The 15,920-nt window shown below is 33.4% G+C and overlaps 1 protein-coding gene and 1 pseudogene across 1 annotated transcript in view; one reads left to right on the top strand and one right to left on the bottom strand.

Annotated features, from left to right (window-relative positions):
- The first annotated feature begins 432 nt into the window (after nt 1-432).
- The window catches only part of LOC102765229 (low-density lipoprotein receptor-related protein 1B-like), a 221,897-nt gene continuing 206,409 nt past the window's right edge, over nt 433-15,920 (top strand). Inside the window, exons 1-3 of the mRNA XM_015567146.1 lie at nt 433-454; nt 620-802; nt 15,632-15,832. Of these exons, the coding sequence (XP_015422632.1) occupies nt 433-454; nt 620-802; nt 15,632-15,832 (406 nt within the window). The remainder of the gene's footprint in view (nt 455-619; nt 803-15,631; nt 15,833-15,920) is intronic.
- LOC107183901 lies at nt 5,605-6,144 on the bottom strand (annotated as a pseudogene).

Genomic DNA, 15,920 nt, shown 5'->3' with positions numbered 1-15,920 from the left:
CTTTGAATATATAGTGCCTCATTAAATTCTTATGTGTCTGCTGTGATTCTAGATTTATAATCTTATATCCTAAAGAGTTTATGTTTATTATGGGGTCTTTTTATTTTCAAACTTTTGAATGTTATTCTATAAAGATTTTATTAGCCAGAAAGTACGTATTATTTACTTAGTTATCTCATAAAAGTTCAAAATAAATTAACTAGAGAAGTGTCAAAAGATCAACCAAAGTCAACATTTAGAGTAGAATGTGAAAGCTCTTTTATGTGTCAAAGAGAATAGGCTTTCAAAGATCTAATCATTAAGACACTAATTAAAATTACAATAGAATTGTCATACATTATCTTGTTCTAAACTTTTTTTTAATGTAAGTGACATTTTCAGGAACTCTTTGGGAGATAAACATAATTTTCTCTTATTATTAATGTTTCTGAAATGAATTTGAAAATACTAGAAAGTATTATAGCTATTAAACAACACTATTCAAAAAATGTAAAATATAAAAAGTCAATATATATTCTCTCTATCATCATAAAAATGTCTAAAGAAAGAAAAATATTATCAAGTAAAATAATTTCTCTCTTGGCTTCTCCCCTCTATCTCTCTCTCATTTCTATTTAAGAGATTCGTTCTCCTGCTGGCTGTAATGGGAATGAATTTCAGTGTCATCCTGATGGAAATTGTATTCCTGACCTGTGGCGTTGTGATGGGGAAAAGGATTGTGAAGATGGTAGTGATGAAAAAGGCTGTAATGGCACCTTACGATTGTGTGATCACAAAACCAAGTTTTCTTGTCGGAGTACAGGTAAGCAGAACATTGGGTTCAGCATCCACAATGAGCTTCTCGGTTGTAGAATCCTTTTAGCTCATCTTCAATCTATTTCTTATCTTTGTAAGAAGTATTATTGTGTTCCTTCTAATAGGTTGTTCACATTCTATATGTAACAATAATACTTAACATTTTAAAAGATATTTTTATTGATTTCAGAGTGAAAGGAAGAGGGAGAGAGAGAGAAGCATCAGTGATAAGAGAGAATCATTATTCTACTGCCTCCTGCTCTCCCCCTACTTGGCATTGAGCCCACAACCCGGGCATGTGCCCTAACCTGTAATCAAACCATGACCTCCTTGCTCAGAGATAGATGCTGAGCCACACTGGCCAGACATTAGAGCTAACATTTTTCAGTTTGTCATTGTTTTAAGAATGTTTTCTACATGAACTTATTTCATCATGCCAAATCACAATGAGAAACTAAGGCCAAAGAATTTTTTAACTTGCTCAAGTTGAAAAAGTCAAAAGAAGTTTTAACTTGCTGGTTCATAGAACCAGCCTCGTGGAACTGGGAGTTTAAACCAGGCAATCTGGAGTCAGAGTCTAGAATTTCAGAGTCCAGCAGGAGACCAACAGCAAAACCCACGGACATAAATAAATGCTCACCATAAAATGTAATGAAGATGCCGAGAAAGGAAAGACAAAATTATTTACTTTTTTTTTTCCAACTGGTTTTCTAAATATGATTGTGCTGTTGCTGGATTCCCTTAGAATGAAGGTGATGACTGTCATTCAGACCTTTGATTTGTTTTGAAGGAGTTGCTAAGGTTTTATTTATTTATTTTATGAAGGCATTCTACTAATATTATTTTTCCCTTTTGTTTTCTTACAACAGTAGGGTTCACCTGACATGATAAATTAACTTACTTCCCTCTCTATACCAGATGATTGAGTTGAGAAAAATAGATCACAATGAACTATTGTGGTATAATTAGTGAAATAGGTAATATCCAAATAACCCATGGAAAGAATTTCCTATGGATTTCAGGATATGTTCGTGAATCATCTCTGAAATTTCTTTTTCTTGTGAAATTGCTTTGAGTTGCTGAAATTATGAGCTGTTAAGATTTAGTTTGCTCTCTATTAAGTATTTGAAGCAAAAGGTAAGACAAAGGTTATCATAGCTGTGATTAAGCAAACACTCTGGAAACCACACAGTCCATGGGCATTCAAAGTTATAAAAATGAATCGTGTTTCTTTTCTTAAACACATATTCTGGTTACAATTAAGAATTCAAATAAGAAATAAAAATAATATAAGCTAACATGGGCATAGAGAAATAAATATTTCTGATACTTATTCCTAGTGACGGAGTTATATTTCCAAAATGAAAAATGTTCCAATACTGTCTTTCACAATTATGTGATTCTTTCCAATTGTTAAATAAAGGGTCTTAGTTTGGGGGTTATTACTTGTATTTTAATCTGTAGTTTAAGTATAGTAAAGCACAATGTTTCAAACTATTTATGGAGCCATTATTTGCAATTAGTATGCATATTTATAATAGACATTTATGCATATTACAGACATTAAAATGCACTATTGATATAAGCATTGGATTATAAATATGTGCACATCTATAATCTTTTTGACATTTAAAATTTTACTTTAATTAAATTCTCACTTATACAAGCTAGCAGACCTTTAAACTACCCAAGATATTGAATTGAAGTTCATATTTATTTTCAAAGATTTCTAAATGTTAGCTTGAGCATTTAAAAGTTTTCAAGGTAATCAACTTATATTTGGTAGTTAAATGTATTTTCTTTTATACATAATAACTTGCCTCTTATTAGCATTAAAACATACAAATGCTAATATTTATTGCTATAAATAAGAGAGAGGTAAATGAAGTTAAAGTACAGTATAACCATTATCATTTAACATTTTCTATTCCAAAGAACATATTCTTTTTAAAAAAATCTTTATTGTTGACAGTATTACATAGGTCCTCCTTTTCCCCCCCATTAACCTCTTCCAGCCTGCTCCCCCATTCTAGGCTCTCACCACCCCATTGTCTGTGTCCACAAGATATGCATATATGCATACAAGTTCATTTGTTGATCTCTTCTCACCCACCCTCCACTTCAAAGAACGTATTCTTGATCAAGAAATATATCTTCTGACATCCAGTCTCTCACACCCCAGAACAGATATTTGCAGTTATATTTTAGTTAGTGAATTGGGGGAAGAAATTTCAAATCCACCATTAATGGAAAAGATTTTCAGAAATGCCACTCTTCAGATTCAAAAAGAAAAAACAATATCAGATATTATATAGTGATAGAAAGGTCATGAGCTAAATAATTCTACAGCTGTTGATAGGAAGGTAAATTTGACACATCATGCTCACGTTTAGAAATCCATTTAAAGGAAAGTAGGAGTGTATAAAAAATGTGCATAAATATTTTCAATACAGCATTTTTAATAAAATAAAACTGGAAATAATGTACTGCCCATCTATAGGGGAACTAAAGAATTATAGCTCGTTCATACAATGAATTACTTTAATGTCATTAAGAAGATTTAAGAAAATAATGCATGTGAAGATAGAATTGTAAATTAATACTTTAAATCCCATCTCTACTGCTAAAACACATAGAGGTGATGATAAAACAGGAAAAAATGAGAGATGTCTACCCTTATTAACAAACAAAATATATCTCTGATTAGCAGATATAAAACAAAATAACAAATGGTGAGCTACACTGAAGCTGGGTGCTGCTTTGGGTCGGACACGGAGGCTAGGAGAGATGAACAGGTGTTCAGATCTGCAGTTGTCCGTGTTCATATCTGAATAGAGGGAATAGGTGACTAGAGAAAAAGAGGGAGAAGCTCCTACCTGTACAGTCTCCTCTTCTAATTGGGTCTCTTTCCTAGAATGGTGATCGATTGGTAGTGACCTCATATATACCATTCACTCTAGATTCCTTTGGAAAAGCCATATACATTTCCAGTCAGGGTAAGGTTAGGGTTAAGGATGATGTGATCTTTAGCAAAATAATATAGCAGAGCTAACTGACAGACTTGGTGATTTAACTCTGACAGTGGTTTCATAAACATTCTATTCTGTTCTGATCCTCTGTGTAATGAAAATCCACTGTGAGCTTCTGTGAATGGCAAAGCATTATTCTTTTCTATGTTTAGATTGTTTTGTTTCCCTTTCATTATTATAGCAGTAAATACAAAGTGAAATGGTGAATTTAATCATTGTTAAAAATCTATCTGGATAATTAGAACTAAAAATACCCTACAATGGAATAGTGATTCTGTTAGAATTATATGATGAATTGTGTATGAAGAATTTCTAAACACAGCACTATTTTTTTCCTTCCTGTAATCAACCCCATGGGATACTTTTATTTATTTCTGACAAAAATAATATGGTGAGCTCTCCATTGCCAATGTGCTGTAAAGGTAACAGAATGCTTTGCATATTATTTCTTATGAGCCTTGTATATTTCTCTTTGGATTCTTCCCAGTGGCAGTTTTAAACCCTTTGCTGCATGCTTATTCTTCTCCCCCTTCAAGCCTGTCTCTGAAGAAGAATACTGCCTCCATATTGTCCAGAAGGGCTCTTCTGTAGATATTGATCCCTTGACCTTCTACTTCCTATGGGATCTTAGTCACTGTTCTTGCTTATGTCTTCAGTTTTATTCTCTACACAAATTTTTCTTCTGCTCTATAAATATACTAGTCCAATTACTGCAAAAACATTTTATTAGTTTTCCCTGTCTCCTTTCTTCCCTTTATTAAATCACTGTTGTAGTATATTGAGATGCCTTATCTCTCTCATTCCTTCACTGTTTGTAATCTAACATCCAGTCCCCATCTTTAATGGAAATTGCTGTTTCAGTGGTTAACAGGACTGATATTTCAGTCCATACTTTTCTCATTCTTGAGTCCTGATCTACCATTTAGTAATTACATGAGTTCAAATAAATTATTGAACCTCTCTAAGCTTCAATTTCCTGGTCAGTAAATTAGGGATGATCACATCAATATAATGTATAAAAAATGCCTAGAACACTACATGCTTAATGAATGATACCTTGAAAGATTAATACTGTACTCTGACTTCTTTTTCTGGAGCACGTGTTCTCCCTTGAAACCTTTTATTCTTTTATTACAGTTCTATTTATTTTTATTTTTAAAAAAAATTTAATTGATTTTTATAGAGAGAAGAAGGGAGAGGGAGAGAGAGAGAAATATCAGTGTGAGGAACCATTGATCAGCTGCCTCCTCCACTAAACCTATGGGAGATGGAGTCAGCAATCCAGGCATGTTCCCTGACTGGGAGTCAAACCGGCAACCTTTGGGTGCAAGAGCCACATCAGACAGGGCTTTTTCCCAGGTGTATTGAGAAATAATTCTTTACATCACTGTATGAGTTTAAGGTACACAGCATGAGAGTACATATATTGCAAAATATATTTTCATACAGATAAAATTAAAAAAGAAGAGATATCTCCTTGTTATGAGAACTCTTAGAATCTACATTCTTAACATTCTGATATATATCATGCAGAAATTTAATTATAATCATTATAACCTTTTTTTTTTAATTGATTGGCTGCCTCCTGCATGCCCCCTACTGGGGATCGAGCCCACAACCCAGGCATGTGCCCTTGACTGGAATTGAACCCGGGACCCTTAGGTTCTCAGGCTGATGGTCTATCCACAGAGCAAAACCGGTTAGGGTGATACTAAGTTTTTAAATTATTCTTTGGGGGAAGGGATGTCACATTTCCACTCAATTAATAGAAACATTTTTATCAGCACAGAAGTCTTTTTTTTTATTTTCCCCCACTTATCATGCCATGAATTCATAGGGAATGGGTTCCAGCAGCTCAGGCTCCTTTCCATTGGTTCTCACAAAGGGTGCTTCTCTGGGTGGAGCAGGCTGACCCTTCAGTTGAACCCACGTACCTTTCTCTCTGGCTTCCTTCTTTTTCCGATCATTTTTCTTCACACGTTTCAGGAAGCTGTCTCGGCTCTTAGAGTACTTAATATGCTCAATATGTACATTAACTCTCTTGGCAAGAATCTTGCCCTTGACTTGCTTGTTCACAGTAATGCCCACTGCATGCTGGGTGACACTGGAGACTCTTCCAGGTTTGCCCTGGTGGCATTTGTGGGGTGTTTCTTTTTGAACAGTGCCCATTCCCTTGATGTCCACAATATCACCTTTCTTGTAGATTCACATGTGGCCAAAGGAACCACTCCATGTTTTCTAAAAGGCCTAGAGAACATATAGCGGGAGCCTCTCCTATTTCCCTTTGTGTTAGTCATTTTGGCGAATTACTAGAAGACAGGGTTTCTGGCCGAAAGGCCATTATAATCTTATTATAACTGGAAGTTCCTACATTTTGACCACTTTCCTATAATTACCCCCCCCACACACACACACACACCTCTGATCTCTTTTTCTATAAATTTGGTGGGATTTTTAAAACATTCCATATATGAGATCTTCCAGTATTTTGTTTTGCTCTGACTGAAATCACTTAGCATAATGTCTTCAGGGTTCATCCATGTTATTGCAAATGGTAGGATTTCTCCATTTTTTTATGGCTGAGTAGTATTCTAATATATATTTGTTATATATAATTTTCTTTGTTTAGCCACTGGCGGACGCTTAGGTTGTTTCCATGGCTTGGCTATTGTAAATAATGCTACTATGAACATGGGGTAACAGATATCTTTGCGAGTTAGTGTTTTTATATTCTTTGGATGTATCCCCAGAAGTGAAATCGATGGAGCACGTAACAATTCTCTTTTTAATTTCTTGAGGAACCTCCATGCTGTTTTCCATAGTTGCTGTACCAAATTTACAATTCTACCGACAGTGCACAGGGGTTCCCTTTTCTTCATATCCACACCAGCATCTGTTATCTCTTGTCTTTTTGGTGATGGCCATTCTAACAGGTGTAACATGTTATCTCATTGTTGTTTTAATTCATATGTCCCTAATGACTAGTGATGCTGAGCATCTTTTCATGTGCCTGTATATCTTCTTTGCAAAAACCTATTTAGGTCCTTTGTTGTCCTTAGTTTTTTGTTGTTATTTTAATACTGATTTGTATGAGTTCTCTGTGTATTTTGGATGTTAACCCCTTATCAAATATTGCTTTTCCATTCCACAGGTTGTATTTTTAATTTGTTAATTATTTCTTTTGCTGTGCAAAAGTTTTTTCGTTTGATGTAGTCTCACTTGTTTATTTTTTTTTTTATTTTATTGCTATGCTTTGGGTGTAATTTCCAAAAAAATCATGTCAAAGAGGTTTTTTTTTTATGTTTTCTTCTAGGAGTGTCATGGTTATGGATCTTAAATTTAAGCCTTTAATCCATAGTGAGTTTGTTTTGTGTGTTTTTGAATGGTGTAAGATAAGAGTCAAGTTTCATTCTTTCATATGTGAATATTCAGTTTTTACAGAACCATTTATTGAAGAGAATGTCTTTTTTCCACTGAGTATTCTTTGCTCCCTAGGCAGCTCTTAGCTGACCACATATGGTTGGGTTTATTTCAGGCCTCTCAGTTCTGTACCATTCGTCTTTTGGCCTGTTTTTATGCCAGCACCATATTCTTTTAATCACCACAGCTTTATCATACAGTTTGATCAAGAAGTGTGATTTATTCTTAGCATTTCTTGGGCTCTTTGTGTTCTTTTGTAGTTCCATATACATTTTAGGAATTTTTTTTCTCTATTTCTGTAAAGAATGCCATTGGAATCTATTTAGGGGTTGCATTGAAACTACAGATGGCTTTAGGTAGTATTGACATTTTAACAGTATCATTTCTTCTACTCTATGAACATGGAATACCTTTCTATTTATTTGTGTCTTCTTAATTTTTATCATCAGTGTTTCATAGCTTTCAAAGTAGAGATAATTCAAATAAATTAAGTTTTATCTCTGTGCATTTTATTGCTTAGGATGTTATTGTAAATGGGACCAATTTCTTTATTTCTTTTTCAGAAAATTTATTGATGGTCCAGAAACCTTTTCTTCTTATGAATTCTCACATTGGATTGTCCTCTTTATTCACTTACCATTTAGATTTCTTTTTTGTTTGTTTTGTTTTATGATCACTTACCCTTCTTCCTCTGCCTCTTCCTTTTACATAATTTAAAAATATTTGTTGAGTATATATGTATCAGGCATTGCATAGATTTTTCTCTTAAGTGTGTTTGTTTGTTTTGCTCTTTCTCATCTTTCTGCAAGGTGCCTATAACAAACTTTTCTCTTCCCAAAGTTTCAACTATCACCTCTAGGTAAACATCTCCAAAATTTCTGTCACTGAAAATTGCTTCAGTTTCAAACTCATTTTTTTTCAATGCTATGATAAATATTCTTTCTCCCCAAAGCCAGAAATTCTTCCTCATTTCTTATTTCTGTTAGGAACATATTCGATGCTCTAAACATGTGGATTTAAAATAGAAAGCACCTTTTTTTTAAATATATTTTATTGATTTTTTACAGAGAGGAAGGGAGAGAAATAGATAGTTAGAAACATCGATGGGAGAGAAACATCGATCAGCTGCCTCCTGCACATCTCCCACTGGGGATGTCCCCGCAACCCAGGTACATGCCCTTGACCGGAGTCGACCCTGGGACCTTTCAGTCCACAGGCCAACGCTCTATCCACTGAGCCAAACCGGTTTTGGCAAGAAAGCACCTTTTGACATGCCTAATTTGTAATCATTTTCTAAGTTCTAATGCTACCTCTACAAGTTATCTAACATCACTCATTTCATTCTTTCTATTTACATAAAAGCCTAAGATTTAGCCTGCATTATTTCACAATAAGACCATTATGTGGCCTACTATTTTCTCCTGGCAATTATTATCTTTAACCCATTATTCCCACAACTTTGGCTTCCTCTTACTTCATAAGCTATAACCTGAATGCATACCTTCTCAAAATCTTTCAATGGTTGTCCATTGTTCATCAAATTTAAGGGCCCTTCTTGAATTAGTAATCAGCATTTTATAAACTGTGACCCCCAAACTGTCTTATTATTGCTTCTGGAACAAGTATGGTTCTTATCCATCTGTATATATTTACATAGGGGTTACATTTTATGTGTGAGTTAGATTCAGCACATAAAGCTAAAACTGCCTATGTTCAAATTTACTATAGAAAATCATCTATAAAACTCAATATACATGCTTCTTTGTATTTGGTGCTGATGAAAATTTGTGCTTACAACTACATTATTAAGAAAATCATGTCTAGCATAAAATAAAGCATACATATACAAAATATAAGTTTATAGTGGATCCACTCAGAAATGGAAGAGCAACAAATTAAGGTAGAGTTGATTTACTTCCTCCAGCAATGTCCTGACACATTTCCATTGAGAAACAACAGGATTAATCATCATGCTATTAAACTGTCATTTTTCTCTCTCTTTTTGCTTTACTTGTGCCTACCCCACCCCCCCGAAGAGGGTGCGATTTGAATGTTAAAACGGTACACAGAAGACAGCTTTCTATATATAATGCCTTCGTTTCTCGCACTCATATGTGGTATTTACAGCCACCTTTTAAAACCCCTTTCCAAATAACATCTCAGTAAATTTTATCTCAACCTTCCAATCACACATACTTTCTACCTCTGCGAAATTCCACAGCACGCTGTGATAATTACATTACTTGTATTATTTTTATATGCTCAATATTAGAATGTTTGTCACTACTAGACTAATTGCTCCATAGGGTCAGGAAATTTTTATTTCTTTCCACATTCTTTGGCAACTAGGCAAGCACATCATATTCAATAAATATTTACGGAATTAAATTGAAGCCAAACATTATGAAATATGTATGTGGCATTAAAGGTTAGTAAGGTAAAAATTAAAAGCTTGCAATTTAAAGGCCAGTATTTTAAAAGAAATTATAAATATATTATTGAGTAAATCCATTAGGATTTCCTCAAAGATTCATTTCTCTTTGTACCCATATTTTTAATATTAACTGCTAGTCATATCCCAGAAGAGGAATTACCCTGTTATAGTCTGTGTTGTCTTTTAAGATAAAGCAATTCAAGCGATTTACAAATGATAACTCTATTATTCTTAATAGCCATACAGTTTTATAGAGAAAAGAGAAACTATTGAAGAGATCATATAAATGTATTTTGGGAAAGCAGCACATTTTCTAAGGATACCTAGAAACTCAGTTTTCCTGTAGTTGTTGTGGTGGTGGCTTTTTAACTAAACTGTATATTTTAAGGTGACACAAATCAAAATAGTCCTGATAATGTCTTTTGTGTGTGTGTGTGTGTGTGTACGTGTGGACATGCAATTGTACTAGCTGTCATGAAACCAACAAGCTTATTTTTGTTACTTTTGTTTGTTGTTTATGCTGTTGTTACTTGGCTATTCTTATTCTCTTTGCTCATAGGGCAACACTACAGTTCCCATAAGGGTTTTATACACACAGTTATCAGGTCGAAAACCTCATTATAAATAAATCAGAAACTCTTATATTGAACTCTACTTGATATAAACACCTCGTATTATTTTCAGCATGTAGTGTTTTTATAAAGAAGAATTAGTAAAAACAAAGTGAAATACTTGGTTATTTGAACTTATTTATGCACATTTAAAATATATTTTTTTAAAATATTGGTTTTTAAATATTGGATATTTATAATTTGTATAACACATTTTAATATTATTAATTTTTACTTTGTTTTAATAATAATACTTTGACATAAGTCTCAAGTTTCTTATTTGTAAAGAAGGGACCTAAAACAAGGAAATCTATAATAATTATTTTTTCAACATGTGAAGGCCAAAGACTTGACTATGTAAGGATTTGTATTGATATGAATCAAGTAAAAACCAACATTATTTAAACATATTTACTAAGGTCATTTGCTTTGGGGTTTTTACCCAATTAATAGTCATGAATTAGAAATGTACTTAAACTTATTATATATACCTGGTGCACCCTCTTATCTATATTTTTATAAAAATTAAAATCTAACAAAAAATAAATTAGAAAAGCAGTGATGTTTCAAACAAACCTTGAAAACTAATTGTTACTCAGGAGCTGTTTAAACATATATTTTATCTAAACTGTATATTCATATGTATTCAGATATCTGGTAATACAACCTATGTTAAAGTTATTAGTCATTTGAATAAGTTTGTTTTTTTGTTACCTTTTTCAGGCAGCATTTAGATTAAGGATGGCAAAAAGGTATTATTGCTATTCTGACCTTACAAGATTGATACTGATTTATGGATGAGTTTACTGAAACAATTCTAAGACCACTCTGAAGTCAATGGTTAAAATGTCATGATGGATAACTGATGTCTGGAGGAAAAATAGAGCTGTTTCTTGAGTTACCAAACTAAGAATGAAAATTACTATATTATTCCTGAACTCCCCCTTCACTCTGTTATACTTGCAAATAACCCCTTACAATTTAATATTTAAGTACATGATATCATATTTTAGACTACGGTTATATATTAAGCATTGATCTTCTCTTGCTAACTAGATTATAAATTCCTAGATTACAGGGACTTGATGTTATGACTCTTATATTCCCTAAAATCTGTAGGAAAGTGAAAGGCACAGAGTAACCTTAATATTGAATTTTTATAATGTATCTGTAGAAACTATAAAATTTTATTGCACTTGTGAATACATTTTTCTTCGTCATTTTAAAAATGAAGGAATTGTGGGGGGGATCATTTATGTCAAAATATGGGAGAAGAAAAATAAAATAGCACAAAAGGATTCAATGAAAAATTTCTCTGTCTCCTACTCCAGGTTTCCAGTACCTCAAGTCTTCCTAACTAGAGGGATTAATTTTTAACTATTTTCTGTGTAGCCCTCCAGAAAGAATTTATATATCAATGAGCCTAGCCATGCATTTATAATGCTATCTGAGTGAAAATGTAGTCATGAATACTGGTAAACAGACAAATCTCTTTTAACATATAAGAAAGCCTACCATACATTCAACTTTATGGCTTTTCTTATTTAGATTTTTTAGAGATTGTTTTATATTAATTTATGCAGAATCATCTCATTCTTTTTCACTCAAGCATATAATTTCAATGTATGGATGCATTGTAATTGATGTTACCACTCTTGAAAATTATAATTTAAGTTGTTACTGTTCTTTTACTAATATATACAAAGCAGCAACACATACCTTATATATGCATCTTTATGAATTTGGGCTAATATATTAGTTTAAAAATAAAAAAAATATATAATTACTGTGGTTAAGAGTTGATGCATTTTTCTTTGCTAGATTTCATAATAATACCTACAGAGAGATTACCCAATTTTCAGTTGCCTCAAAATTTGGCTATTATTTAAAACCTTCTAAAATCTGTGTGTGTGTGTGTGTTTTTTTCTCTTTTTTTGTTTTTTTGTTTGTTTTTTGCCTAACATTTTAGGTCTTAATCAATCTGAAAAAGAAAAAATGGTATCAAATTCCTGTTTTATTTTATTTTTAATTGAAAGATATTTTGAAAATCTTGTATTTGTAAGCCATTATTATTTTACTAGAGGTCTGGTGTACAAAATTCATGCACAGGTGGGCGGGGTGTCCTGCAGCCCGGCCTGCCCTCCCCTGCCGGCCTGATTGCCCCCAACTGCTGATCTCACCCCTAACTTCTTCCTCCCTGGCCAGCCTGATCACCCCTAACCGCCTCTACCTTGGCCCCTGCCACTGTGGCTTTGTCTGGAAGGAAGTCAGATGTCCGGAAGATGTCTGGTCGACCTGCTCTAATTAGCATATTACCCTTTTATTAGTATATAGATTGTGACTCTTGCACTTGTATTCAAGTTATTGATCTTTATCTTATTGATTTGTAAGAGCCCATTTATTTTAAAGAAATATGCCCTTTTGTTAAATATAGTATTTTTTTCTGATATTCAGATTATCTATATACAGATTTTATCGTTGTAATGTGGAATAAAAAATATTAATAAAATCAAGTTTATCATTTGTCTTTTATGTTTTCTGGGATTGTGTAATAACCACTTTAAGTTATTGTTTTAGTGTCTATTCTAGAATATTTTTGTGTTTATCATCGTTAATTTAAAATGCCTCTTTAATCTATCTTGAATTTATATTGGTGTAAGAATCAAGTAAAGACTCAGCTCTACCTTTTTTCCTCCAGATGGCTAATCCATGATTCTAATGTCATTAACTTTGTAATTAATTATGCTATTATTTTGAATTGTAATTTTATATATTAAAACCATATACATAAACTAGAGACCCGGTGCACAAATTCATGCACCAGTGAGGTACCTCGGACTGGCCTGTGGGGTGGGGCCAAAACCAGCTCTCCAACATCCCCCAAGGGGTCCCAGATTGTAAGAGGGTGCAGGCCAGGCTGAGGGACCCCACCGGTGCGTGATCAGGGCCAGGGAGGGATGCGGGAGGTTGGCCAAGTGGAGAGGGACCATCGGAGGGCTCCAGGGAGTGTATGGCCCATCTCACTCAATTCCGATCAGCCAGGCCCCAGCGGCAAGCTAACCAACTGTTTGGAGCATCTTCCCCCTGGGTCAGTGTACGTCATAGTGACTGGTCGACTGTCTGCCACCTGGTGGTCAGTGCACGTCATAGTGAGCGGTTGAGTGGCCTTAGCATAACATTAGCATATTATGCTTTGATTGGTTGAATGGCCAACTGGATGACTGGACACTTAGCATATTAGACTTTTATATAGGATGAGGATTTTTGTGTCTCTATGCTGTTTATTGATATGTTTATTGATATTCTGTTATGAAATATTTTAACTACTGTCTTCAAAACACTGCTAAATATTTCCAATATCCAGTTCCTATTCATAAATATTTTGTATTTTTTTTGACTTAAAGATATTTTCAGTTTCATTTTCTTAAGTTTATGATAAGCTGATAGGATTGTAATAGTATAGTTACTATTGTGTTTGGAATCATACTAACTTTGGGAAAATAATATTTTTACAGTGAGAAGTCTTGTTCTTTAAGACCAAACTATATCTTTATGCAATGCTTCTTTTGTTGATTTTTTTGTAGGTGTTTAAATTTTCTTTATGCAAATTCTACAGTATTTTGGGTAGTTATACTTTGTTTTATAGTAGACTTTTTAATTGTTTGTTTCTTCTACTATATTCATTTTGTATATATGAAATTTATTAATTTTTTTATAAATTTTAAAACTACCTACCTATTTTTGGAATCCTTAGTTTCTTATAATCCTTATTTAATTTTTATTGATTTTATACTTACATGATTATATTAACTACAGGTAGTGAATACTCTTTGCTAATTGTACACCTCACTTTTTTTGTATTTCCTAATTGCTCCATTAGACCATATTTCCAGAATGATATAAAATAAAAATATTACTCATTTTATTTATAATGTGGATGCAAGATCATATGCTATTTCTCCATTTATATCACATTTATTATTTGTGAAGTATCCATCTTATGAGTATTTAGATTAATAATGTTGAATATTATCAAATGAATTTATATTAATTATGGGACTGATCATTTCTGTTTTCTTCTTAATTGACTTATAATAGTATGAAACATTATTAATATATTTATATAAATGAAATATCTTTTCATCAGTATTTTACTTAAAATTTAGCAGCCTGTAAGATTTAAGAAGACATTTATAGAGGATGACTCTTGGACATATACATTCTAATATATTTCATTTTTTTGTTTGCCCCAGTCATTCTATGAGTTATTTCTATGTATTTATTCATTAACTACTATTTGTCTTATGGTACATTATTTTATTCACATAACACCTTAACTGTGGATAATCCAGAAAAATAATAACTTAGATGAAAAATGCAAACAATATGGAAATGAGGAATAATTTGCAGTGAAAAAAAAAATTTACCTAGACAATGACCTTTGTTTTCTATGCACTTCACATTGTTATTTTGAAACATGTTGGCTAAATAGTAATCACTTTTTTTTCTCCAAGTCAGTAAATATCTATTTCCATAAATCTGGTCTGTATTATACCTTAACTATGAATATATTTAATAACGCTGAATATCTACACTAATAAAAGAAAAACATGCAAATTGCTGTCACTCCACTACGCCCACCAGCCAATCAGGATAAGTATGCAAATTAACCCAACAAAGATGGCGGTTAATTTGCATATGCTGGCACAGAGCAAAGACTGAAGACTGAAGAGGACTGAAGACTGAAGAAGTTTGGCTTCTCCGCTGTGGCTGGAGCAAAGGCGTGGGTCCTGGGTGCAGGAGGAAAATCGGAGCCGGCAGCCAGGGGAAAGAAGGCTTATTGCATGAATCTCTTCATGCAACGGGCCTCTAGTTCTTTTAGGAAAGGACATGTACATAAGTCTGAGTGTGAGGAGTTTAGATGTTGAGGTTATAAATGTCAACAGAAGGACATTTCTCTTGCAAAAATAAAGTATTTACTTAAATTTAGAATTCCAAAAGACACTGATAGCAGTGTTTTTAAAGTTTGCAGAAGCACTTATATGCAAATATACCTTTAAAGACTGTAATTAAACTTTCAGTTCATCACAGGATTATTTAAAGAAGGTAGACCAGTAACTTGAAACTAAATAAAATATCAAGGATTTAACACTAAGAGCCACTTTAATAACCAGGACAAGAACCATTGAAATGTCATGCAAATAAACTGTGATGCTGTCAGCAAATAGATTTGTTGCTAATGGCAAGTAGTTCTGGCTCTGACAGAAGACAGTGATGACCACTCATTATTACGGCGATTTAATTACAAAAAATTAAATGCATGCCCTTTCTATTTTCTTAAGGGAGATGCATCAACAAAGCATGGGTGTGTGATGGAGATATTGACTGTGAAGATCAGTCCGATGAAGACGACTGTGACAGTTTCTCGTGTGGACCACCCAAGTACCCGTGTGCTAACGACACTTCAGTCTGCCTGCAGCCAGAGAAGCTCTGCAATGGGAGAAGGGATTGCCTGGACGGGTCTGATGAAGGCGATCTCTGTGGTATTGCACTTTTCACTGCATTTGCTCCTCTCGGGACACTAGAGCCTTTTAGTTCACTTGCTGATACTGATTATAGTAACAGTCAGTC

This window comes from Myotis davidii, unplaced genomic scaffold, assembly GCF_000327345.1.
Source record: "Myotis davidii unplaced genomic scaffold, ASM32734v1 scaffold560, whole genome shotgun sequence".
NCBI lineage: Eukaryota > Metazoa > Chordata > Mammalia > Chiroptera > Vespertilionidae > Myotis > Myotis davidii.
The sequence above is the reverse complement of the archived record's forward strand: the minus strand, read 5'-3'. Positions and strand labels throughout refer to the sequence as shown.